Below are 25109 nucleotides of genomic sequence, written 5' to 3'. Positions count from 1 at the left end.
TGCATGAACCGAGTGCACAGCGGTATTCAAATACATGTTGACAGGCAGGTAGGGAAGTCAATCAAAATGCTCGGAACAATAAAAATAAAGGCGACTTGACAGTCATTGTCAGAAAAGTCTGTTCCAGACAAATTGGATAGCACAGTCAGAAATAACAGAGTATTTAAGGAACTGACTGAAAAATTAGCTGAGCCTGGGTATCAACGAGGCTATGCAACAAACTTAAAAAAGCCAAAAAAGATTACAAAGCTGTGAAAGATCAGCAGGCAGATTGACAGACCTGTCCTTTTTTTTTAAAATATATATTTTGGACCCAGTTCTTAAAGATCGTCCAAGTGTCGAACCTACCATACTTGTTGACACTGCTGCCGACTTGTGTCCTGAGAATACAGAGGAACCTGATGACATACTGCCCAGCAAAAACGCCAGTTCCATTCAATCCAAGTATTTGACATGAAACTCCTGCTATCAGGACAGGTATCTCAAAGCAGGGTTCCCACGGGTCATGGAATTTCTGGAATATCATGGAATTTTAAAAGGTCTATTCCAGACATTGAAAGTCAGGGAATTTTATATATTTTTTGTCCAAGCCATGGAATATCAGGGATTTTTGTTTGTCAACTCCATTCAGTACTTGCGCGCTGTGACCCGTGTAAACAGCGTGTACAGACAGCAGCATCTCGGACACGCGCGAGCCCTGAATTGAGTTTCTCACAGCATCTTTCTTGCGCCTGAATGGACAAATATATACAAAAGTATAAAAATGCCCCTCTTGGCAAGTAACTTTGTAGCTTTAACAATGATTAATCTATATTTAATTAGTCTGTAAACGGCCATTAACAGAGGCCAGAGATGCTGAAGACGGACACAAAGAGGAGAAAATACCACATCAGGCAGAACAAGATTCAAAATGTGCGAAATATAGGAATCCTAAACATTGAATTTTATTTGAATGTGTTTCTGAGGGGAACTGGATGTTTTCAGAAAAGTTTACATGGCGTTTTCTTTTCATCTTGCCTCTGTATAATGCATTTAAATGAGTGTTAATACGGGCAGCACTGCTGTGTTTATAGTGGTAACCAAGGAAACGCTTTATCACTGTTCCATAAGCGCCACCTGCTGTCAAAGAGTTCAATTGTGTCTCATTCAGCTCTGTTTCTGTTTCACGTAGCATAATTTCACAAAGCTAAAGTCACACCATTCTGTTTCTTCAGATTTTGAAATTATGCAGTCTAAAATAAATTAAAAACATTGCATTTTTTTTTTTTTTTTTGATTGATTCATGATTAAAATGCAGTGGTTGCCTTGCCACTAATTTCAAATGGCAATGCAAAATCAAGTTGCAACACAGAGTGAAGAATATGCAAATGTTATTTTATAAGTAATTATTCAATTTCTGTACCTGAACACCTACAAACATAAAAACTTAAGCAAAATTTCATTTCTATCTTTGTGCTATATATTTAATTTAGCTATTACTTGCAATTTGATCATTTGTTCTTATTTATCTTTAATGATGTTTGAACTTATATATATACTTTTCTTTTTTTTTTGCTGTGGTATTAACATTGAAATCGAGATTTGTAAAAACAAAATTGGTATCTAAAATATTGGTGTCATAAGTTTATTTATTAGAATACAAAAATCAAAGTTGATAACAGCAACTATTTTATTTTATTTATTTATTTTTTGTGGCAAGGCTAGTGAAAATATTAACAGGGCAAGTAATAATTTTAACCACTGAAAAAATCCTTAGCATTGAGCCCTGGGCTATTTTTTCAGCACCATCTTATTCCCTTCCCACTCGTAAACTGGCTATCACTATGTCAAATGCAGTCACCAGGCCACCAGGCTGTACCAGTTAACAAAGGCAAATATGCCAGAAAATTAACATTTTTGGGAGCTTTGAGAGATCTCAACGCATTGCAAATAGAAAAAACACCTGCAAATTAAGAAAACAATTTCCTCAATTTTACAACGCACACGCTGCAAATGCTCACAACACAACCAAAAAAAAGAAGAAAGAAACGCACTGCAAATAGAAAAAAAACGCCTGCAAATTAAGAAAACAACTTTCGTCAATTTGACAACACACACTCTGCAAATGCTCACAGCACAACCAAACAAAGAAACGCACGGCATATCAAATTTATTTGGTTGTATTGTGAGCATTTGCAGTGTTTCTTTATTTGTTTGTGTTGTGAGCATTTGCACCACCTGCTGTCAAACTGATGATGTTTTCTTGATTTGCTGGTGCTTTTTCTATTTGCATGTGTTTTCTGAAGTTGCAGCGTGTTGAGCTCTCTCGGCCACTGTAGCTTTGGCTACCAAATGACCTCTTCAAAGACTGAGTTTAAAAAAAAAAAAGTGTAAAAAATATAAAAGAGCATTTAATGGTAAAAACAACAACAAAAATAAGGCTCAGCACAACAGCGGCTTGTTTTTCCATTAATTATAGGTCATGGAAATTCAGCTTTTTAGTCAGTAAAAGTCAGGGAATTGGGAATTTGACATTTGACTTAGAGTGGGAACCCTGTCAAAGGTACTGTATATAATATAAAAGGTATTTGACATGAACCCCCTGTGATCAGGGCAGGTATTTGAAGTAAATGGCTTTTCCCCAACTGTGCATGATTGGTGACCTATCCAGATTCTCAAATAGGCCACGCCTGCCTGATGATGCAGTTTCGATTACGCTGTTCTAAAACTCCTGGGAAAAAAGTGCATCCCGTTGTCAATAGCCACTCACATCAACCATTGGCTCTGCACCTTTTTACCTAAATTCACTACTTCAGACTAGGTATGTCAACCATTAATTGATGATTCACTAATTGTTGTTAAGAAATGTAATTGAATATGATGGTCGATTAAGCTATTTAATTTTGGGGTGCATGTGGCTCATGCACAAAACATGTGGATGTAAAAACTGGGGATTAAAAATGACAAGAAAATAAACCATGCAAAATTAGAGGGTGAAACGGAAATAAACCATAAATATTATTAAGTTCGTGGAAATTTGTGACTAACTGGCAAAACAGAACACAAAGCCGCGTAGCCTATGGCTTTAATGAATACGCTCGAACAGCATAAATCCAAAAGCATGGTCGCGATGAAACATTTGCCTGCTATACCTACATTTGGGATCATTTTATTTTAAATGGCAATAATGTCAATTGCAATCATTTGGATTGTGTTTTAAAATACAACAACGAGCAAGCACCATGAAACCATATAGGCTAAAAGGCACATTCAGCGGTCTCTGTGACAGGATATGACCCAACAAAGTAAAATCCCAAAACGTAACAGTGTAGTGTTGTCTACACTGTAATTGTCGCAATTGTCGTGGGTTATAAAGCATTCAGAATTCCTAATGATTGACTTAAACCTATATAATATTATAGATTTGGCATATATCTGTTTCTGTAGAATGACCATACGTACCATTTTTCCCAGACACGTACTGGCCAGGATTGCCTAAAATATCTAGGTTTTGGCTTTGTTTGTGTGTGGTGTATGACATCGGTTCTTTATGTTTTTGAAACGCTCTCGAGATACTTTGAATCAAAGCAATATAAAAATCCTGGTCAGGACATGTCCGGGAAGAATGGCATGCATGGTCACCCTAATTTCCGCATAGTCATGACTGATGAAGTGTTATGTTATTGAACAAGTCCTTACAACTTGAAGTTTCATGATGCATTATAAAACTTAATTTAACTTTACATTAATGTAATATAGTCATTAACTTTATAATGTATGTTATTAAAATGTGTGTTTAAATTGTTTTATGGATACTAAGTTCATACCTGTCAACTGTGTTGCTCATGTCAACTGTGTTATGTGTGGTTTTTATGTTATAAATCTTTTAAATGTGAACTAAACCGTCAGACAAAAAGATGGGGATATCTCTGGAGATGGATGTCTTTGGTAAGGATGGCGAATAACGCTAAATTCAGCATACTTTGGATTTATGTTGAAGAAAGTTTCATCCTTCATGATAGCATCTCACAGAACGCCCATTATGATGCCCCAAATTCATATTTTCAAATCAGTTAGACGGATAACATCAAAAACTGGTGAATAGACTCAAAACCTTCAAACAAATGTGTTATCAAACATGTGGTACTTCATTCATGTTTCATTTGACACAGCATTTGTCTGTAACACAGCTGACAAAATAATGAAAAGTAAATTTTCATAAACATATTTAAAAAGTTATTAGAGCTTAAGCTTGCTAAATAATTAATTTAGCACATTAAGGGGATATATTATTCAACCACCTAGTTTATTTATCAAAAAAGAATACTAATTTTCTGACTTTCTTGGCTGACCTGAAATGTACCCCAAAATATAGAATCACTCGTAAGCACGTCAGACGTTTTTGCAGAAAACAAGCTGAACATCTTTGCAGAAACAAGCTTGTGTCATTGCAAAGTGCAAGTCAAGCGGAAAAAAACAATATACTGCTATACGTACCTCTGAGTTTTGAAAGTAGCAGAGACAAAACAAAAAGTAAAGTAGTGGAGATGGCAGCACGGAATAAAGCCGCATATTCCAGCTTCCTGCGTTTCTGCCGCTACCTCACAAGACGAAATATACAGCGCAACCGCGATGGCAAGACAACATCTGTATTGCAAACTGTATTGCTGTTACTGTTGTTTTTAGCGTAGGCGTAACAAGGCAATGGCATCACCATAGAAACCAATGCACATTCAGTTAAAAAATAAAGAGCGTTTATGGACGCACAAATCGGATATGAACAGTTGCGATATGCTGTGTGGACAGTCAGTTATTCAAATCAGATTCCATCCGGATATTCACAAAATTGGATTTGGGCTGACAGTCTGAAAGAGACTGTACGACATTCACGTTACATGATTACCTATCTGATATTTACCTAGAGAACATGACTAGCGCTACTTTCATAACCGCTGGCCAAAATCAAAAACGAAACTAAAATTAAAACATTTTTGAGAGCAAGGGGGCCTTATGGTGTTTCGGGGGCCCTACGCAGCTTACGTATTCTGCGTATAGGGAGGATCGGCTCTGATTTCTGTAATTTATTCTTACCTACATTAGTTAACGTGTTATTGTCACATAAACCTGTACGAATTTTACTATTTGGGCTTTTCCTGAACATCTTGCCAAACTGAAATGTATTGTTTAACTTTTAAGTTTTTGTTATTCAGATATTTTGCAGAGTATTTCTATTTGTTAACCAAAGAAGGTTAAATTTTTTATAAAAAAAATTAAGTATTACAGTTGTTTTAAAGCTAAAAGGCTAAACTATTCTATGTTTGACTTTAAGATGTAGCTTAGTTAGCAATTTGAATAATGAAGTTACTTGTTGAGAAAGTTACTTTTCAGACAGAGTAATTAGTAAAGTAATTTAAATACAATATTGATGAAGTATCACAATGTTCTGATATAGTTCACCACGTCTTTTAGGACTTGATCACTATCATACTCTGCTTATTGAGCACCGCTACAGCCGTGCATCATAAAACATGATTTAATTGAAATTAAACAATTTCAACTAATCTATATGTGAAAGTGCTGAAGCCGCCGCCATTTCACATTCTCTGTTTCACTGGCGTTAACGCCGCCCCTGGTGTAACCACGGCATCATGTAGTTGCCACACCCCCCTGACTTTTACATGGTTTCGACTAGGTCCTGTAGACCTGCGCTGTGTTTACCAAGAGCGGGAAATATCATTGCCACTCTCATTACGGCTCTGAATGTGAAACTTGACATACTTAGTCGAGCCAGGCTCATCGCTGTGACACGGCGGGATTTTATACGTTCCCATAGCAATGTAGAGTGACCGAATTGAAGGGGAACGCTCTCAGTTACTCACCTAACATCGTTCCCCGAAATGAGGGAACGAGACATTGCTCTTATTGCCATGTCACCGAGCTCAGGATCTTAGAATGCCAAGTTGCTTCAGTCAAAGATTCTGAATGAATGCCGTACAAGCACTGCCTTATATAGAGTGGGATTCCCGCTCATATTTCACGCGCTTGAACGCCATTGGCCAGTTTCACTGGCCTGATTCAATAAGGCTTCAGTAGTATTCGAGGAAAAGGTATTTCCCATAGCAATATCTCATTTGTTCCCCAAAAAATCCTGAACACGAAAATGGTGAAAACCTGTTTAACTCAGTGGCAGCTGGTGCTAAAAATTTTTGGAGGGGCGCAAACAAACTGAAAAATTAAACTGTTAGTAATGCAGGACTGTAAATAGCCATTTATTAGGTTATTATGTATCATTACTGCTAGATAAAATATTGAAAATGTTAATGTTAAAGTCAACTGCAATAAATGTACCATAAATCACTGAATTTGATTTCAATGTGGGTTTATTATCAGTAATTAAGTAATAAAGGTAATCATAAAACACACAATGTAAAGTTGCCTAATCACTGGCCAGTTGCACTATTTGAAAATAAATTTTGCTCTCCTTTCTTTCTGGTTTGCAAATTTCTCTATGACCTTCTGGTTGAAATCAGTCATTTCAGTCACCAGTCTCTTTTCCATTGACAGCATGGCCAATGCATTCAGCCTCTCCTGGGTCATGCTATTTCTCAAAAAAGTCTTAATCCTTTTCAAGGTTGAGAAGCACCTTTCAGCTTCTGCTGTGGTCATGGGTGTGGTGATGAGGATCTTTAGGAGAGTGAAAGTCTCTGAAAAGACTTCTTCAAGATTGTTTTCCACAAACAGCTGGAGTAGGTCCACAGCACCACGACAGATTCGGAACTCCTCCTTGCAGTAGATGAGACTAAGCTCTGTCTTTAGCATACTCCCTTTGAGCATTGGATAGGCCTTCAAAGTCCTGCTCAGTGCCTCTTCAGGAAACGCCACTGTGTACTGTTCAAACCTGTCTGCTTGCATCAAGGTGGCACTTACAAGGTGGTTTGTGAAGGAGAACCGTTCCATGGTGTGTAGGAGTATGGTATCACAGACCTACAGAGTGAAAGGATAAAAACAAAAATTATGTGGTGATGATAAAACTGGTCATTTTAAATGTTGCAGTTGAAATCGAGATTTTAAGTTGTAAAGGGAGACCAGTTTCAGTGTTTGAATCCATAATTTCCCAGAACTTCATACACATGGACAAGACATTCTGAGTAAACATGTCAAGATGCTTAGGGCACTAACAGTAATTTTTTAAATATCAGCCATTTATATTAATCGGATTCAGAGATGAAGGCCGTAATACTACTGTTGTCCACTAAAGGGAACCAAACAATAACAAATCCTTTTAGATCACAATTTAAAGACTTTGTAAATGGTTAAAAAGATTAACTTGTAGGTAAGTTGTGGAGTGTTACAAGCTGTTTGTGCATATATAAGATCTGTAAAGTTGCAAAGATTAAAGTCTCAAACCCAGAGATATTCTTTATAAAAGTTAAGACTCTGCCACGCCCTCCTAAAACGGCTCATTCAAACACGCCCCCACATGTCTGCGTCACGGTGTTGGAAGATTTGCATAACACCACCCAAACGTATACTTAATGAAAGAAGGCTTAACTTTTATTCTCGCTGTAGTATTGTTTTTGCTGCCACCATGTCGTGGTGACGCTGTGCGTTTCGTTGTGAAACCGAAAGTACTTTGTTTGGCCTTACAAATAAGTACACAACTAGAAATCAGTGGTCTAAGTTATATTTACAACACTGTTCCAAAACAGTACAACGCAAATATTAGAGTGTGTGCAGCGCATTTTACGCAAAGGACTATTTCCAGATCCTGGGAGAGAGTAGCCTACAATGTGAACATTATGAATGGCTGTGACGTGAACACTCTAAAGTGGGGCAATTCCAACATCACAAGGACAGTCTGATGCTTCTGACTTACAGCCTGTAAGTACGTTTCGATATTTAAAGAATTTGCTACCGACTATTCAAACACGAGTTTTGAGCTGTGTAGAGCGGGGCGGACTGGTCATCTGGACGTTCTGGAGAAGTCCAGAACGGCCGTCCATCCAGCGGCCATCGGCTTGGTACTGACCCTGGCTGGTTCATCATCAAAGAAAAAGTGTCAGATTAAGTAGATTAATAATTTGAAAATTAAAATTTACACTCACTCAATGCGTTAGTATTGCATACTGTTTTATAATGTATTGCAATACTGAGGTGCAGATAATTGCCACTATTTGCAATAAGTAGTAAAAATAGAGATATTGAGTTAGAAAATACAGTAAATGAAGTCGTCTATAAGGTGATTAGTCTGATTAACATGGCACAGACACAAAGAGACTTATACTCAAATTGAAGAATTCTGTTGTTTCAGGTTTCTAGATTCTAGGTTTATGTTTATCATATACACATTTTGCGTTCTGCTCTTTTTATGTAGTTTTCAAGTATTTTAGTTTATACAATAATATATATTTATTTCAATCCCATGCTGAAAAAAAAAAACAGCACAATTTGTAATGGTTTTACTGATTTATAATGAGAATTGTATTGGTTTTAATGGAAACTGTAATGGTGTCTGTTGGTCTCAACTGGTAACTGATCGTTTAAAAACAAAACAAAAAAAAACACTAAATCCTAGGCCATTTCTTAATATGCGTTCTTGTCTGTACTTGCGGACTTGTGAAACGTCATCAGTCGTTGCCCAAATACTGTTCCAGTTCAAAGTTCACATCAAGCCAAGTACAGTTCAAATCCCCGGATGTGTTCTTGCTCTGCCCCTTTTATCAAGGATGCATCCAGAGGTGACTTGTGCGAACTTGAGACAGCCAGGATGCATTTCGTACCAATCAGCGAGCTTTAATGGCAGAGGGCAAAACCTGCAAATTTTTCAAAATATTACTAGGCGCGTTTCCATTACCCTTCAAATTGTGCAAATTGAAATTGAAAATACATGTCAATTTCGCAAAAATCAAATCAAATCAAATCAAATCAAATCACTTTTATTGTCACATCACCACAGCACGTGTGCCTTCGTGAGTGAAATTCTTGAGAGCGTGCTCCAGACACTGCAGAAACAATTTACATATAGACAATTTACATATAAACAATTTACATATAGACATTACCATACATACGTACAGACTTATACAGATGGCAATGTGTAATATACACATACATATACTCAGTACACATAGTGTACTATTAGACAGACATACAGTTACCGATACACATTATACACAGTATGTAGTACACATTCTACGTTATATACACACAGTAATATGCGAAGATGCAGCAGATTATATATAAACCGGGTGTGCAATGTCATGGATGTGCATTGGATGGTATCCAGTGCTGGCAAAAAGATTGTTGTATTAGTGCAGTAGTGTACTGGTAGTCCAGTTTGAACTGTATTGGAATTAAAGTGCAGTGCGTGGTATATTGTAAAGTGGGAGTGTGCTGTAGGGTGTATTAGTTTTTACTGTTCATTAGCCTGATAGCCTGAGGAAAAAAGCTATCCCTCAGTCGGCTAGTGCGGGATCGGATGCTGCGGAGACGTCTTCCTGAGGGCAGCAGAGAGAGCAGTCTGTGGGACGGGTGGCTGGAGTCATTGATGATCCTCCGGGCTTTCTTTATACACCGCCTGGTGTAGATGTCCTGGAGGGAGGGAAGCTCACCTCCAACAATGTGACGGGCAGTTCGCACGACCCTTTGCAGAGCTTTGCGGTTGCCAGCAGTGCTGTTTCCAAACCAGGCGGTGATGCAGCCTGTCAGGATGCTCTCCACAGTGCAGGTGTAGAATGATCTGAGGATGCTGGGGCTCATTCCAAACTTCCTCAGCCGTCTCAGGAAGAAGAGGCGTTGGTGTGTCTTCTTCAGCACTGCATCTGTATGAGCGGACCATGTGAGATCCTCAGTGATGTGAACACCGAGGAATTTGAAGCTGTTTACTCGCTCCACAGGTGTCATGTCGATGGTGATGGGTGTGTGTTCTCTGCTCTGTCTCCTGAAATCCACCACCAGCTCCTTGGTCTTGTCGATGTTGAGTGAGAGGTGGTTCTCTTGACACCACTTAGTCAGGGTTCTCACCTCCTCTCTGTAGGCCGTCTCATCGTTGTCAGTGATCAGGCCTATCACCGTTGTGTCGTCAGCAAACTTGACGATGACGTTGGAGCTGTGTGTTGCTGTACAGTCGTGTGTGTACAGGGAGTACAGGAGTGGGCTGAGGACGCAGCCCTGAGGAGCACCAGTGTTGAGGGTCAGCGGGGATGAAGTGTTGTTGCCCATTCTGACCACCTGACATCTGCCTGTCAGGAAGTCCAGGATCCAGCTGCACAGAGATCCGTTTAGTCCCAGAGTCTGGAGCTTCTCAACCAGTGTGGCAGGCACTATGGTATTGAATGCTGAGCTGTAGTCCACAAACAGCATTCTCACATAGGTGTTCTTATTTTCCAGGTGGGAGAGAGCAGTGTGCAGGGTGAAGGCAATAGCGTCGTCTGTGGAACGGTTTCTGCGATATGCGAATTGTAGGGGATCCAGTGAGTCAGGCAGCACAGAGCAGATGTAGTCTCTGATGAGTTTCTCAAAGCATTTGCTGAAGATGGGTGTCAGAGCAATGGGCCTCCAGTCATTCAAGCATGTGATTTTATTTTTCTTTGGTATGGGCACAATGGTGGATTTTTTGAAGCATGCGGGAACCACAGACAGAGAGAGGGAAAGGTTAAAAATGTCTGTGAAAACCCCGGCCAGTTGGAATGCGCATGCTCGGAGCACACGGCCTGGGATGCCATCGGGACCCACAGCCTTGCGGATGTTCACCCGTCGGAAGGATCGGGTTACATCTGCGACAGAAAAGGAAAGTGCGCTCGCCTCTTCTGCTACAGCCGCGGGAGCGCGCTCTGTGTGGGCGGTGTTGTGAGCCTCGAAACGAGCATAAAAGTGATTAAGTTCGTCCGGTACAGAGGCGGCAATGTTCACAGTAGCTGGTTTATTCCCTCTGAAATCTGTGATGTTATTGATACCCTGCCACATGCTTCTTGCGTTGTTGGTTTTGAATTGTTCTTCAACTTTGTTTTTATATTGTCGTTTGGCAGCTTTGATTGATTTCCTGAGATCATAACTGGCTTGTTTGTGATCGTCAGAGTTTCCGGATTTAAAGGCAGATGTCCGCGCTGACAAGGCTGCTCGAACATCGCTGTTAATCCACGGTTTTTGGTTGGGGTAGATGCGGATTGTTTTTGTCGGTACTACATCCTCTACACACTTCCTGATGAAACACGTTACAGTATCTGAGTACGCCTCTATGTCGTCATCAGACGCTGCCCGGAACATGTCCCAGTCCACGTGATCAAAACAGTCCTGTAGTATAGCGTCTGATTGGTCCGACCAGCATTGAATTGTCCTGAGGGCGGGTGCTTCTCGTTTCAGTTTCTGCCTATAAGCAGGCAGGAGCAGAACGGAAGAGTGGTCCGATTTGCCGAAAGGTGGGCGGGGGAGCGATTTGTAGGCGTCCCGGAATGGAGAGTAGCAGTGATCAAGTACACGATCACCACGCGTGTTGATGGTGATGTGTTGGAAGTATTTTGGAGCTATTGTTCTGAAGTTGGCTTTGTTGAAGTCCCCCGTAACAATAAACGCTGCATCTGGGTACGCGGTTTCCTGCTCACTTATATTCCCGTACAGTTCCTTGAGTGCCTGGTCTGTGTTGGCTTGAGGGGGAATGTAAACAGCTGTGATTATGATCGCTGTAAATTCCCTCGGTAGCCAGAATGGTCGACACAGAAGCATATGAAATTCCAGATCAGGGGAGCAGGAGGATTTAATAGAGTGTAGGTTCCGTTCATCACACCACGAGTTGTTGATAAATAAACAGACGCCCCCACCTCTGCTTTTCCCTGTGAGCTCTTTCGTTCTGTCCGAGCGGTGCACGGAGAACCCCGTAAGCTCGATGGCTGAGTCTGGAACCACTGCAGACATCCAGGTTTCTGTGAGGCAAATAATGCAGCAGTCCCTTGTTTCCCGTTGGTATGAGATGCGTGCCCGCAGTTCACAGAGTTTGTTGTCCAGTGACTGAACGTTAGCCAGCAAAATAGTTGGGAGAGGAGGTCGGAGGGGACGGCGTCTGAGTCTGACAAGGACGCCGGCTCTCTTCCCCCTTTTCCGGCGGCGTTTCCTCGGTCGCGATCGTGCGGCCCAGACAAAGGGCTCTGATGCGGTGTCTGTAAACAAGGCGCCGGCGTTCAGGAACTCAAAGTCCGGTTTGCGTTGCGCGACGAAGGAACCAATGTTCAAAAGCGTGTGTCTATCGTAGACAGTTATACTGACAACATCTAACACGTGAAACAACAAAATAACAAATAAAACATAAGAAACATAAGAAAAACTGCAGAGTTTTCTTGGAGCTCGCAACACGGCTGCCATGCTCGGCGCCATCTTGGTAAAAAAGGAATAATTCGCAAAACTGCAATGGAAACGTTTTTTTTTTTAGCAATTACAGGTCACATGGTGTATGTAAAATGTCATATGATCAGTCTTCAATGTACTATAACCACCAAGAAACACTTAATACGTGGCCGCTCTCAAGTATAAGGGGCTTTGCCTGCCATTCATGCTTAGACAATTTACACTGCAGACATCTGCGGCGCAGTTTGACTCTGAAACGGCCACCGGAGTTGATCTCAGCCACTCTAGTCTATGCTTGTGTTTATATGAGCCGCGCCATGCCGCACACGTTTCTGAAGCAGCTCTGCGCACTGCTTTTGTAAAGATACATGCATGTACCTCCTTCGATTAAATATAGCCAAAATCTGTCAAAATCCCATCAAATTCCGGTGCCATGACTTATCGCAAGAGGAAAAAATTTAGTTTTTGTCGCATAACATCTGTTAATGGAAACGCGGTCGTCATTTCGCAATACTTTTTTATCTACATTTATAAAATATCGCCAAAGTTTTTTCGCAAATCTGTAATGGAAACGCGCTTACTGTTATTGTGTCATGAAATACCGTTCTAAGAGTATTTCAGGCGAGAATGTAGTTGTTTAAAACTTAAATCTGAGGTTTATTTATAAAGATAGCGCCTATTTGAAAAAAATATTTTCGCCGATTTCGGAGACGTGAGCTCCACGCTATCACCGGGCGCTCAGTGCTCATGTATCCGGCGAGAGCAGTCTCACCTCGGCTAGTCCTTCTGACATCTGCCGCTGGCTCTGATGTGTCTGTAGTGTAGAGGGCTGCATTGGGATTGGGTCCCGCGGGACCCAACGCAAATCTCGCGGGAGCGGGCGGTTTGAACTTTGCTGCGGGCGGGAATGGGCGGCTAAAAAAAAACACTGCGGGATCGGGAGGTAGCGTAGCGACATGATGTCATTGTCAACAAAATCAAAGTACTTGAAGTCTAAAGAAACGCGCGGTAGCCTAAGCGGGACGGGAGAAGACACAAAATCAATGCATCTCTATTATCGTGCGGGAATAAATTCTCAGAGTTTTGCGGGTGCAGGCGGGAGTGGACATGCATATTGCGGGTGGGAGTGTAACACACACGTTGCGGGAGCGGGCGGTAATGGTCAGAAATTCGGCGGGCGCGGGCGGGATGAAGAAAACAGTCCCGCGTAGGGCTCTACTGTAGTGGTTAAACATGAGGTAAAATTCGTTATGGGTAAATTTAACAGGCAATCTTTATTTCTTCCAGGTCATATCATTTTGGCTGAGCACAAATTTATGTTTCATAAATTATTTATTTATTAATCCTAACAGTGATTACTTTGTTAATGTGACTGAATTGTTTGCTTTTGTCTTTATTTCCTATTACATACGTCTCTTATACTTTTATAATGGCTATTATTGTTCATTAAAACTGACATTTAACAAAAAAGGCAGAGTTGTGCTTGTAATATGTCCCAAAACACACTGCAGGAAACCATTATTTAATTGTTTTAATGGTTAAAAGTTGATAGTTTGTAATGTTTGTAATGATATTTGTAGTGGAAATCATTAGAATTTCTGTGATGGTTTCTATTGTTTTTGTCAGCAGGGTCACCATGGGTTTTGTGATGTTATTTGCCATAGATGCGACAGGATTGCTGCAATATTGAGATATAGCGCCTGTTTGTACTGTAGTTGTGGTGGGTCTATTTGGGAGAAAATCCAGGGCCGTTTTTCACGCCCAGTCCGTCCCTGGTGTAGAGTAGTGCTTGTTTGGCGTTTCTACGATCACAAATGCAGACATGGTGTTATGTTTACGTGGCGCGCAACTCAATGCATAAAAAGACCATATCAGTAATTATAATCTGTAAATATGTACTCACTGAATGCAACAAATGCCTCGTTTATAGTGGGTTTTATTGTTTTAGTCTCGTCACGGCATCACAACATGTGGGACGTAACGTTTCCGTCACGCGCTTGAGGTATTCGTGAAGACGCTGTGTGTTTCGTTGTGAAACAAAGTACTTTGTTTGGCCTTACAGATAAGTACACAACTAGAAATCAGTGGTCTAAGTTATATAGTGCTTGATGGTTGATATATATACCTCAAACCATGTAAACACATTGCATTAGACCAAATACACAAAATAATATTCTTTTTAGCAACATCATATGACCCCTTTAAGGATCTACTCTTTACTACAGTATTTAAGCTAAAATATCATAAAATCATCAAAGACATGAGAACACATTTACAAAAAACCATAGAGGGTAAATGAAACAAATATTAGCGACAAGTTAAACAGCATTATGTTCTTTTTGATAGCTTCCTCTGATAACTTTTCTATGAAATACTGCAGAGTAACATGGACTGCAATAAAAACTCACCTCTGCTGCAATGCGTTCATGGGCCTCTGGACTCTGGAGCGCCCGCCGCCTCTTCAGTTGAGAACCACCTTCACTGCTTTGCTCAACCAGGGAATGGAGAGAATTTCTACAAAGGTGTAAGAAAATGTATGAGTAATAATAATAATAATAACAAATACAAAAGGAGGAATACAGCTGCTACCTGATCTTCTGTATGTCCTGCTGGAACTGCTGGATGCTCCCCCTAATGTGGACTGAATCGATGTCTTTCTTCTGGAGTTTGGCATAGAGGAGGTCCACATGCGGCATGATGTTGTGGAAAAGTTTCAGAAAAAACTTGAAATCCTTATCCTCCAGCAGCATGGCAAAGGCTCCTGCCTCTCTGACAGTAACAGGGTCAAAGTCACCTGAGTCTCGTATAGTTTGAAAACAGCGGATGAGGTCCTCTCTGTGCTCAAACACTGTATTGATGCCACGGCTGTGGAAGTTCCATCTGACACTGCTTGATGTTGGTAGTCTATGGGCGACTACTTTATCAAGAACAGCTGTGCACTTGGGTGATCTCGAATAAAAGCTGGCAAATCCTCCCAGGTCAGAAAAAAAAATTCTCACTTTGGGTATGTGAGAAGTGGCCTGTTGCATTATTAGATTGAGTTGATGTGCATAACAGTGGATGTAATGGGCATTTGGGTACACATCTTGTATCTTCCTTTGAACACCTGCAGTTGCACCCCTCATCACGCTGGCTCCATCATACGCTTGGGAGATGAGTTTACTCTTCTGATCCTCTGGAAGGATGACAGCAAGACGCTCTTTTAGTGCTGTAGCAATGGAATCAGCTGTAGTTGAATGCAGAGGCATAAGCTCAAAAAACCTCTCCTGTACGTTGCTCTTGGCATCAATGTAGCGCAGCACAAGCACAAGTTGGCACTGTGTGGCAATATCGGTGGTCTCATCTGCCTGGATTGACAGAAAATCGCTGCTCCGTGCTTCTTGGATTATGTGCTCCCTCACAACAGACAACATACAGTCCAACAGCTCGTTCTGCACGGTTTTCAAAGATCCCTTAAACACAGTGGCATTCTTAAGGTGCTCTTTCAAAACTCCATCAAGAGAAGCAACAAAATCGACCAAGCCACGGAATATCCCAGGATTGTCTGACGTCTCGCTCTCGCCATGACCACGTAAAGCCAGCTCAAAAGCACCACAAAATTTCACACAGTCTATTATTCTAGACAGGATGTGTCGATTTTTTGTGACCTCTTCATTGTGCTTTCTAATGCCAATCCTGTAGCCTTCATCTAGCTGTTCAGCAATGCTAAGCTTCCCAAAACACTGGAGCCTCATAGCGCTGTCAAGATGGCTACGGCTACTTTCATGTCGCTTGCACTTTTCAGAGAGATGTTTTAAGTCGCAAATCCCCCTTGTTGTCCACGACGTTTCGGTGCCAGGACTTTGAAACAGTAAACAGGGAAAACAATAAAAGGCTTGACTCACATCGCATCCAGCTAGCCAACTCCGTTTCCCATACAAGGTGGTGGAAAAGCACCGAGTGTAAGCTCGACCACGATGACTTGACTGCTGCTGAATTTGCAAGTTGGGTCGATCTGGTCCAAGCTCTTTTATCCTTTTTTTTTCTTCATCCGAACGCCTTGTGAAGGGGTTTTGTTGCAAAGATAAAACTGAATTTTCTTTCATTTCGAGATATTTCGCTTGCTCTGCACCCCGAGGATAATCTGAAACACGCCAATTAGAGCTCAGCCTGAAATCACATGCTTTTTAAAAGTTTACAGACCTAATAGACACCCATTAGTCTGGCGCCCGCACACACACACATATATGAACGAAATACAGTTTTTATATATATTTTTTTTTAATAAATGATATGACTAACAGTGGAATAGTATGACTATTTTATTTTGTTATTAATTTGCGATATATATTTAACTATTTTTTAACATGTTAAAGTAGCTTTCTTCTTTAGCAAACTTTGGGGGGCGGCGCCACTGATTGACCGGCCGCCACTGGTTTAACTCCACAATTAAGTACTACATAGTTCACTATCTTCGTAACATTTTTCAGCAATGCATTTCTAACATTTACAATGTGTAATTCTCAGAATTGGCTTTACACAGACTTACACAGTGCAAGAAAATAGAGCACTTTATGTACATTATGGAAGTGTACTTTTTTTAACCTGGGAATGCCTATTTGTTTCTTTCTAACATTTGTTCTACTGTTGTTGTTGTTGTTTTGCATCCGTTCTTATTTTTAATAACAAAGATAAAATAAAAAAAAATTGATATTATGGTTATCTATATAGTAATTTATGGGTCATTGACGTATAAGGATTTTCGACAAGCAAAGTTTAAAATACAAAAAATAATATATTTTGTAGTTGTTCAAACATTAAGAAGGTTGTGTACTCATTAATTCATATAAAAAATTTTAATTAAGTGATTTTAGTGTTTTTTCATCTAGATGAATCAGCCGTAGCCTTAAAAAAAGTCATGTGGTGGGACCATGATTTATATTCAAATTAATTAATTTTCTTAACATGCTTAACATTTTTTTTTAGATGTTCTCAGCAATTGAAGTGTTTAGAAACAAAGTATTTGCATTTCTTTTGACTTTTTGTACATAATGATCTCTTATTTTTGTTCTATAATTTCAGAGTTGTCTTCTTAATTGTAGTTAGCGGACTGATTTTTTTCTGTAAATTGCATAAAACTGAAAAAAATATTTTTGAAATACCATTCATTTAAGCATACTATAGCAGTGATTCATATTTCAGCCACAGAAATTAGATAATTTATTTTTAATTTAATACAGTTATTGCTGTCATTGGCCGCACCACATGATGAGTGGTCGCTCCAAATGACACAAAGACCTTATATCATTAAAAATCTATTTAAAGAAACGTTTGAAAAGTCCAGCATATGGCATTAACTGCAGTAATTTTTTTAGACCCAGTTATTTCTAAACTTTGCCCAACATTGGCTGCTCAATTGACCCATCGCCGGGAGTTTGATTAACAAGCAATCTGAGCAATCATAATGCCAAATCTGCCATTTTTGTCCGACAAACAAAACAGACAGGAGTGTAGATTAACGTCGGTGGACTTTAACTTGAAAAATACTTGTTTATTGACATCTTTTAACAGTTGAAACAAGATACCTTCTGATGTTCATTCATGTTTATTTTGTGCTATAACTAGTAAGAGATGATCGATCACATGCCGCTTGAACTGAGGTGCTACAGCAATCTGTCACGACACATTAAAGAGCCACAAAACAGTATTTGTTGTTTGAATTTCTTTTTAAAAAATTACAAAATTAGAACTCTGAGTTGTTTAATACCAAAAGTACCCTGCTCTGTCTTGTATGTTGGCAATACCAAAAGTACCCTGCTCTGTCTTGTATGTTGGCGTGTTGTCAGTGTCTTCTTTGCTCCGTGATGTATTTTTCACTGCATGAGAACATGATGTGTGGCCTAAGTGCCATGGTTTGTCGAATGCTTTGTCTGACGTAGCAACAGTAACTGAGGGTGGGTCTTTGCTAAGTTTGTGCTTGACTGCAGGGTCAGAATTAACATGCTGCCTATGGTGAGCATTTATTTTACTTTGTTTGGCAGTGGAATCTGATTAAAATAGTTATTAATAAATTACTAATAAATGCATAATTACCAAACTAAAATTAGATGCTCTAAATTCCTATTTTTTGCATTTTTTCTCATTTTGTACAAAGATTACATATAAAGTGCATAAAAATCCAAATTATATTAAAACAAAGTATTTTGTGTATATAAACCATTAATTGAATATAAAAGCACAAAAACTGTGAATCTGGGACATATATCTATAATGGAAAACACTCTGCAGTGGTCGCACCACATGATATTTTCAAATTCAGTCAACATTTACAAGCACAGAATTAGCCACCTAAACAGAACAAGCTAGCTTCCCATGAAAGGTCACCATGAAATTTATAATAAAAATAAATGCTTGTAGAAATAACTTAATATTCATTGTTTTTTTGAGGTCATACTACATGATATCCAAATGTGGTAACTACATACCAGTCATTAAAAAGGTTATTTTTTTCCAAATTTGAAAGAGTTACAAACCTGCTTGATGCTTCTATGGGTAACTTGGCAAATTGTTATATGATGCAACGTCCTATCTTTGAATGGATTTCAACATAAAAGTACCAAAATGGAAGTTTCTTGATGGTCGCACCACATGATATTTCATAAAATGGAGATTATCGGACAAAGTTTGTTTGAATATTATGATGGAAATATAAATACAAATGCTTTGCAATTTTATATAGGATTACAAAACACTTTGGAAAACATGCCAAATAGTGCATAAAATTTATTCGAATAAATTTAGGCTAATTTCAAAGATGTTTCCAAAACAACAGTTATGGCCAGACGGTCGCACCACATGATGTTTTGACACTTTCAATAAAAGAAAAATGACAAAGAACTAGTGTTTTTTGAAAGAAATTAAGTTGGTACATATGTGGGAGAGGTACTTCTTATATATGGTATCTTTTTTATGCATTTAAACCAATTTTTAACTGAAAAAATACAATCGGACAGAAAATGTAGGCGTCACGTCACTGACCCTTATATTAAGAAAGGAAGTGGAGGAAATAAAACATTGCTATGTGATTTTGCTTTGGAACCATCAGAAAACTTCAACTTTAGTCAACTTCAAATTTTTGTCCGATTCCAAAAAATCATATATCATTTAGAAGGTATTTTAATGGAGAATGACAATAAATAAGAAAAAATATGTAAATACAATTTGTTTTAGAAAATTTGCTCATTGTGACTCATTTTACCAGCACAGGTCACATAAGCCACTGCAATAGACACAATTTGCAGTATTAAGGTTAACGATTAATCAATAAATTGATTGTTAATTTAAACGATGAGCAATCTTGGAAATGATAAAAAATTGGTTTCCCTATTTCATACTTGTGTGGCCTCTTGAAGCTTCTGTTCTGCAAGTGAATGACACATAGTTGTGCCATCCCAAAGAGACACTAAGGCCCGGTTTCACAGACAGGGCTTAAACTAAGCCAGAATTAGGCCATAGTTCAATTAGGACATTTAAGTAATTCTTATCAACGTACTTAGAAAAAAAAAAAAAACATGCTGGTGTGCATCTTGAGGCAAAACAAAGGCACTGTTATATTTTAAGATCAGTCTGAGCAAGCCTTATCTGTGAAACCGGGGGTATATCACTTTCATGGACCTTTACCTTGAATGTTCTTTGCTGATGGAATGACCTGCCTATCTCAACTCAAGCAGGTGAGACTGAGACTTTAAACATTTTTAAGAAAAGGCTAAAAAGTGTGATAGTCTAACTAGACTTTTCAAAGAACTTGCTCTTTTGCAGGTTTGATTGCTTCTATTATTCTTATTTGTAAGTCACTTTGGACAAAAACGTCTGCTAAATAATTAAATGTAATGTAGGCCTAAATTTAATATTTTTCTTACACAGTATAAGTGGGTTTGAAAAGGTTCCCAAATAGAGATCAAATTTTGAAAGTCTGCCAGTGCTCAATTCAGAGAGCCAAGACTAGGTGATTGCAGAGCAGATTTTGACTGGCAGAGAGACTTCCTAATGTGATCAAGACAATGCAGGATGCAGCGTGGGATGTCAGTTACTCTGGGATGTCTGGGAGGTAAATGTTTTTATAAGGATTAAATTATTAACTTCAGCTTTGAGAATAAAAACCAACCTGTTTGTTCCTCGGTATCTTCTTGTTTCACTGTGAATACTTCTTCAATCCTCATGTCTTCACTCTCCTCTTTAATAAATGCCATCTTTATAATCGTGTGTCACATGGATCTCAGTTTCTTCAGCAGGAGTTCTTCTGTGTTTGGACATTTTGAAATGTTTAAGATGACAATTAATAACAGAAAGAAAAATACATTTAAACTCTGATACCGCTTTTCCACTGAGGCTGGTGCCGGTGCTCGGCCAAGAGTGGCAGTCGTTCAGAATAAGCTCGCGTTTTTGTGAGCAAAGCTGTCTAGTACGTCAGCGCTTCTCAAAGTCTGGACTCAATCCGGACCCACCTCCATTTTGTATTTCAAGAGCACTAATTGTGTGTAAGGGATTAAAAGTGTGGATTTCCTACTTTGATAAACGCCTGTTAAACTTGTAAATCATTTGTTTAGTTTTTTTATGTCTTTGTGGACATGGTCCGAAATGAAAGCGAAGACGACATTTTTTTGTTATCACTTAGATATGGCCATTTGTAGCAGCGTCCAATGTTTTCCATACATTGATTTATTTGTGGCAGCCCGTCACTATATCCAAACTGACCGGCACAAATAGATTTTCCAAAAGGCTTATATATACTTTGTTGAATAAACATGAGCACTGCACGTTTCAAAATCAAAATGCGGTGCAGGTGTCTTTATATGAATGTATCTTTCAAAAGAACCAAACGTCTTCAGAAAAGCTCGGTGTCATTTTCATTTCGTCTTTCATGAGCACAGTGCTTATTTGATTACAGCCGTTACCATGGAAACCACTGTTTCTGTGCTCCAAAAGCGCCTCCTGCTGGCAGAGAATGAATTCGCATTTGCAAGTCTATGGGAAACACTGGAGTCTCTCAGCAAACAAAAACAAAAAGCTTCAGAACTGTTTTGAGAAGGTATTATTACTATGAATTAGGCTACTACTACTTTTAGCCAAAAAAAACGGCATCATATATTGGCTGATTTCTAAATATCGCCATGGGCCTGAGAAAAACCCATATCGGTCGACCTCTATTGCTGGCACTTAAATTAATAGTTTTGCCACGTTTGCACTTGTTATTAATGTATTTTGAATGCAAAAGGCACTTTATTTTTAAAAAATAAATTGGTGTTGATTTGATGCTTTATTAAAAACAAGTTTTGTAACTTTTTTGTAACTAATTGCTCCGGTCCGGACCTTTGACACTGATGAAAATTCAGATTTGGACCATTGAATATAGACTTAGAGAACCCCTGGTCTACGTCACCAACATGTGAACGGAAACTACTGTGGAAACTAATCTCTTCTGCTGACTACTGCTGAACTAGTCTCGCATAGCCAGACCTTCAGACTGACGGCTGAAGGTCTGGAATCCATGGCAGCTTTCATTGGCCAAGGCCCGCCCATGAGGCCGTTTGACCGACATGCCAAACAACCAATCACAGTTCGTTTCGTTCAGCGTCACGTTTCAGGGAGTGGAAATGTTGCCACAGTAACAGACCGGTCTGTATAACTCTCGGACGTATTTTAAAGATTCTATGCTGTGAACTTTAAATATTTCACATACTTTTGAAAATCCAGCGTTTAGTTGATTCTGATAAGCGCTCGTCGTCACAGTTGTAAACACGACGACTTTCTTCTTTGTGGGGGGGGTTTGGCGTCACGGCCTCTTTGTTTCCTGACGGAACGTTAAAGAATGTGACGCAAACGTCTCCCGGAAATCCTGTAGAATTCAACCAATTAGACGACGACTTCTAAACTCCTGAAGTGTGCCATACGCATCAGACGTTCAACCAGTGGTCCATGTGGAAAAGCGGTTTAAATCAGCTCCCTAGTTCAGCGCACTGGTAAGGGAGTCAGTCGGAGTGAGAGTTAATGGCCTGATATGACAAAAACACTCAAAATAGCGCTAAAAATGAATAAAAATAAAACAAAGAGACACTTCATATAGCCATTTATGATTTACATTGAGTATTGATTTGTAGACTGCATTCAGTTTGTGTTTGTTGTTGTCATTGCATTCCACTGTTTTGAGCAGCTGGTGTATCATTTGATTCAGTTGACTCGTAATTTCAACAAGCTCCGTTTTTCCATCACTACTTGACTGAATTCGTGTTTATGATAAACAGAGTCAAATGAGACGCACCTTTTCTGTTGCTCATAAGTAGATGCGCCTTACAAGCACAAAGTATCGTTTATTATTGTTAGATAAAGCAAATATATTGAAGCATTCAATGATTTCATTTCACAGTTGCTGCAATAACAACAAGATTAGCTAAATGGTTCATATCTATTTAGAGCCTTTGCATGCTTTAAAACACAAACCTTTCTTCCTCCGAATCACAACAGAAGCAGGAGCGAAGCGCAGACCCGTGACGTCATGCCACAAAATCAAAATAAAAGTCCCGTATAGCTGCCCTCTAAAATCAAAAACGTGCAAAGACAATTACATGCAAATAATATAAATGATAAAAGTAGACAGGAACAGAGTTTATTTCTTGATAAAAAAAATTATATTTGAATGCATATAATTATATTTGAATGCATATTTCATGTGCTGAAAATATTAGGAGCTTCCCATGAAAGAGAGTGATTTTCGGTTTGAAAGACAAAACTGCTGGGTGCAGAATATTTGCCTTGTGAGTTTGTTTTATGCAACATTTTATAGGTATGCTTGGGCTGTTGGTAAAAACATTAGTAATGCTTTTCCCAAAATCTCTCTCTCTATATGTATTTTTATTTCTCATGTGTGCATACTGCAGCTGCACATTAAATGTAAAATCATCGTTTTGCTTAAAAATTATAATTGCAATTAATAACCACTTCTTACTCTCTTCCAATTATATTCTTTAAAAAAAATAATAATAATAAATCGCCCCTTTTAGACTTCTAGATTCTAGTTGTATCTGAGATACAACTATTTGGGAATCTGAGGGTGCAAAAAAAATATAAATACTGAGAAAATCGCCTTTAAAGTTTAAGTTCTTAGCAATTAATATTACTAATCAAAAATTAAGCACACTTTTTCACAACTTGGCTTATTAATTGGATTACCTTCTGTTGTGTTTCTTTAAAAACTCTGCTGTTTTATTTTATTTTGGAATTTGTCTTCATCATTTTTGGGACTATGTTACAAACTGCAGAGCGTTTAGAACAGAAGATTTACTGCAGAACCTCAAGTGAAATCTTTAAATCTTTAAAAATGAAGAGAAAAGCATTGTATTGCTGCCACAGTTCAGTTCAGTATTTTAAAGAGCCTGCAAGTCATCGTTCAAGAGTTCCCCAGCTAACAGGGAACGTTTCCAGTATAGTAGACCTATACCTTTCTTGTGGTCTTTGTTTAATTGACATGGATGCAGCTTTATTTCTTCTTACCTCTTAAGTTTAACTTGTTAAGAAATAAAATATGCTGTTAAACAAGAACTAATAACTTTTATTCTATTACACCCCCCCCCATATTGTCCTAATGACAAATTTATGATTGGTTTACTACACACACCTCTGCAATAATTCATCATCATGTATTTTATGAACAAAATGTCATTTCTAAGCACAGAATATGGCAGAATATATTGCCTTATTTTATCTTATTTTATATATAGGCTACTGTAAAGGTTATGTCAATAACTACTGCATTATTCATATCTTATTGTTATAAGAACGTTTCCTGAACATTGTGAATGGATCGTCAGGTTTTGTTCACCACGGGCTTTATTCAATTTTTTTTTTTTGGGCGCTGAAGTGGACAGGACAGTGGAGATTGACAGAAAAGCGTTGGATGGAGATAGGGTAACAGGAACAACAAAGGACGTTGAGTCTGGATTTGAACACCGGTCAGCCGTCTACATGGGGAAGTCGTGGCCTAATGGTTAGAGAGTTGGACTCGTAATCCAAAGGTTGCGGGTTCGAGTTTCCGGCAGGGATTGTAGGTGGGGGGAGTGAATGTAACCGAAATTCACCGAACCCCCAACTGCTCTCTGGGTGTTGCAGCATAAATGGTCTCCACTGCTCCGGGTGTGTGTTCACTGCAGTGTGTGTGCACGTTGGATGGGTTAAATGAATTCCGAGTATGGGTCACCATACTTGGCCGTATGTCACTTCACTTCACTTCACTACATATGTTTGTTTGCTAACCACTAGGCCACCACAGCCACATTAGCCGTGTTTCCACTGTCGGGCCAAAAGCAAGTGTGCTAGTGTAGGGGCTTCATCGGGCCTTGGTCCAAAGTAAGCCTGGTTTTGAAGACTGGTTAGGAGCAAAGTTTGAGTCAGGAGAGGCTCAACACTACTGCTCATTTTCCAACATTAGGCTAACAAAAAATATTTAAAACAATTTCCAGTTGAAAACTCAACTTTCAGACACCAGCGAGTGTTTGAAATACAGTTACTTCCGATGGGGATTCTGATCACCACACAAGCCAGAAATATATTAATATGACATGCAAAACATTGACATTATAACTCATGTTTTCTGTTTGCTCTGGCAACAACTTTTGAAATATAAAGGCCATTAATGTCTTACGAACATTTATTTGACTGTAAATTTCATCAAAGAAAATAATGCAGATTTAATACAGAATACTAATACTTTGTTTCGTTTCTATAGATGCTACAATCTAAGGCATCACTTCAGCCCGAAGCAG

At 39.0% G+C, this 25109-nt stretch overlaps 1 protein-coding gene across 2 annotated transcripts; it reads right to left on the bottom strand.

Annotated features, from left to right (window-relative positions):
* Window positions 1–6236: 6236 nt before the first annotated feature.
* LOC306858861 (zinc finger MYM-type protein 1-like) lies at window positions 6237–22859 on the bottom strand. 2 transcript variants are annotated; one of them, XM_079399631.1, is made up of 5 exons: window positions 22792–22859; window positions 20459–20593; window positions 14905–16438; window positions 14724–14829; window positions 6237–6963 (listed from the first exon to the last, which is right to left on the bottom strand). In XM_079399631.1, the coding sequence occupies exons 2-5, from the start codon at window positions 20541–20543 to the stop codon at window positions 6436–6438; spliced, it is 2253 nt and encodes a 750-aa protein (XP_079255757.1). In that variant the 5' UTR covers window positions 20544–20593; window positions 22792–22859; the 3' UTR covers window positions 6237–6435. The 2 variants fall into 2 exon arrangements, with proteins under 2 accessions (XP_079255757.1, XP_079255758.1); XM_079399632.1 differs by having other exon boundaries at window positions 6344–6963; window positions 14905–16155; window positions 22792–22819.
* Between the last annotated feature and the right edge of the window lie 2250 nt (window positions 22860–25109).

The sequence above is a fragment of the Barbus barbus genome, assembly GCF_936440315.1.
Source record: "Barbus barbus genome assembly, chromosome: 39".
Lineage (NCBI taxonomy): Eukaryota > Metazoa > Chordata > Actinopteri > Cypriniformes > Cyprinidae > Barbus > Barbus barbus.
This window is presented reverse-complemented; position numbering and strand designations above follow the sequence as displayed.

Excerpts from the sequence above, each read along its gene's own strand:
- LOC306858861 (XM_079399631.1), bottom strand. The coding sequence starts at position 20,543 with ATGGCATTTATTAAAGAGGAGAGTGAAGACATGAGGATTGAAGAAGTA. Across the intron at positions 16,439-20,458 it reads AGATACCGAGGAACAAACAG|ATTATCCTCGGGGTGCAGAG; the intron begins GTTGGTTTTTAT and ends GGCGTGTTTCAG. Across the intron at positions 14,830-14,904 it reads CAGGACATACAGAAGATCAG|AAATTCTCTCCATTCCCTGG; the intron begins GTAGCAGCTGTA and ends ACACCTTTGTAG.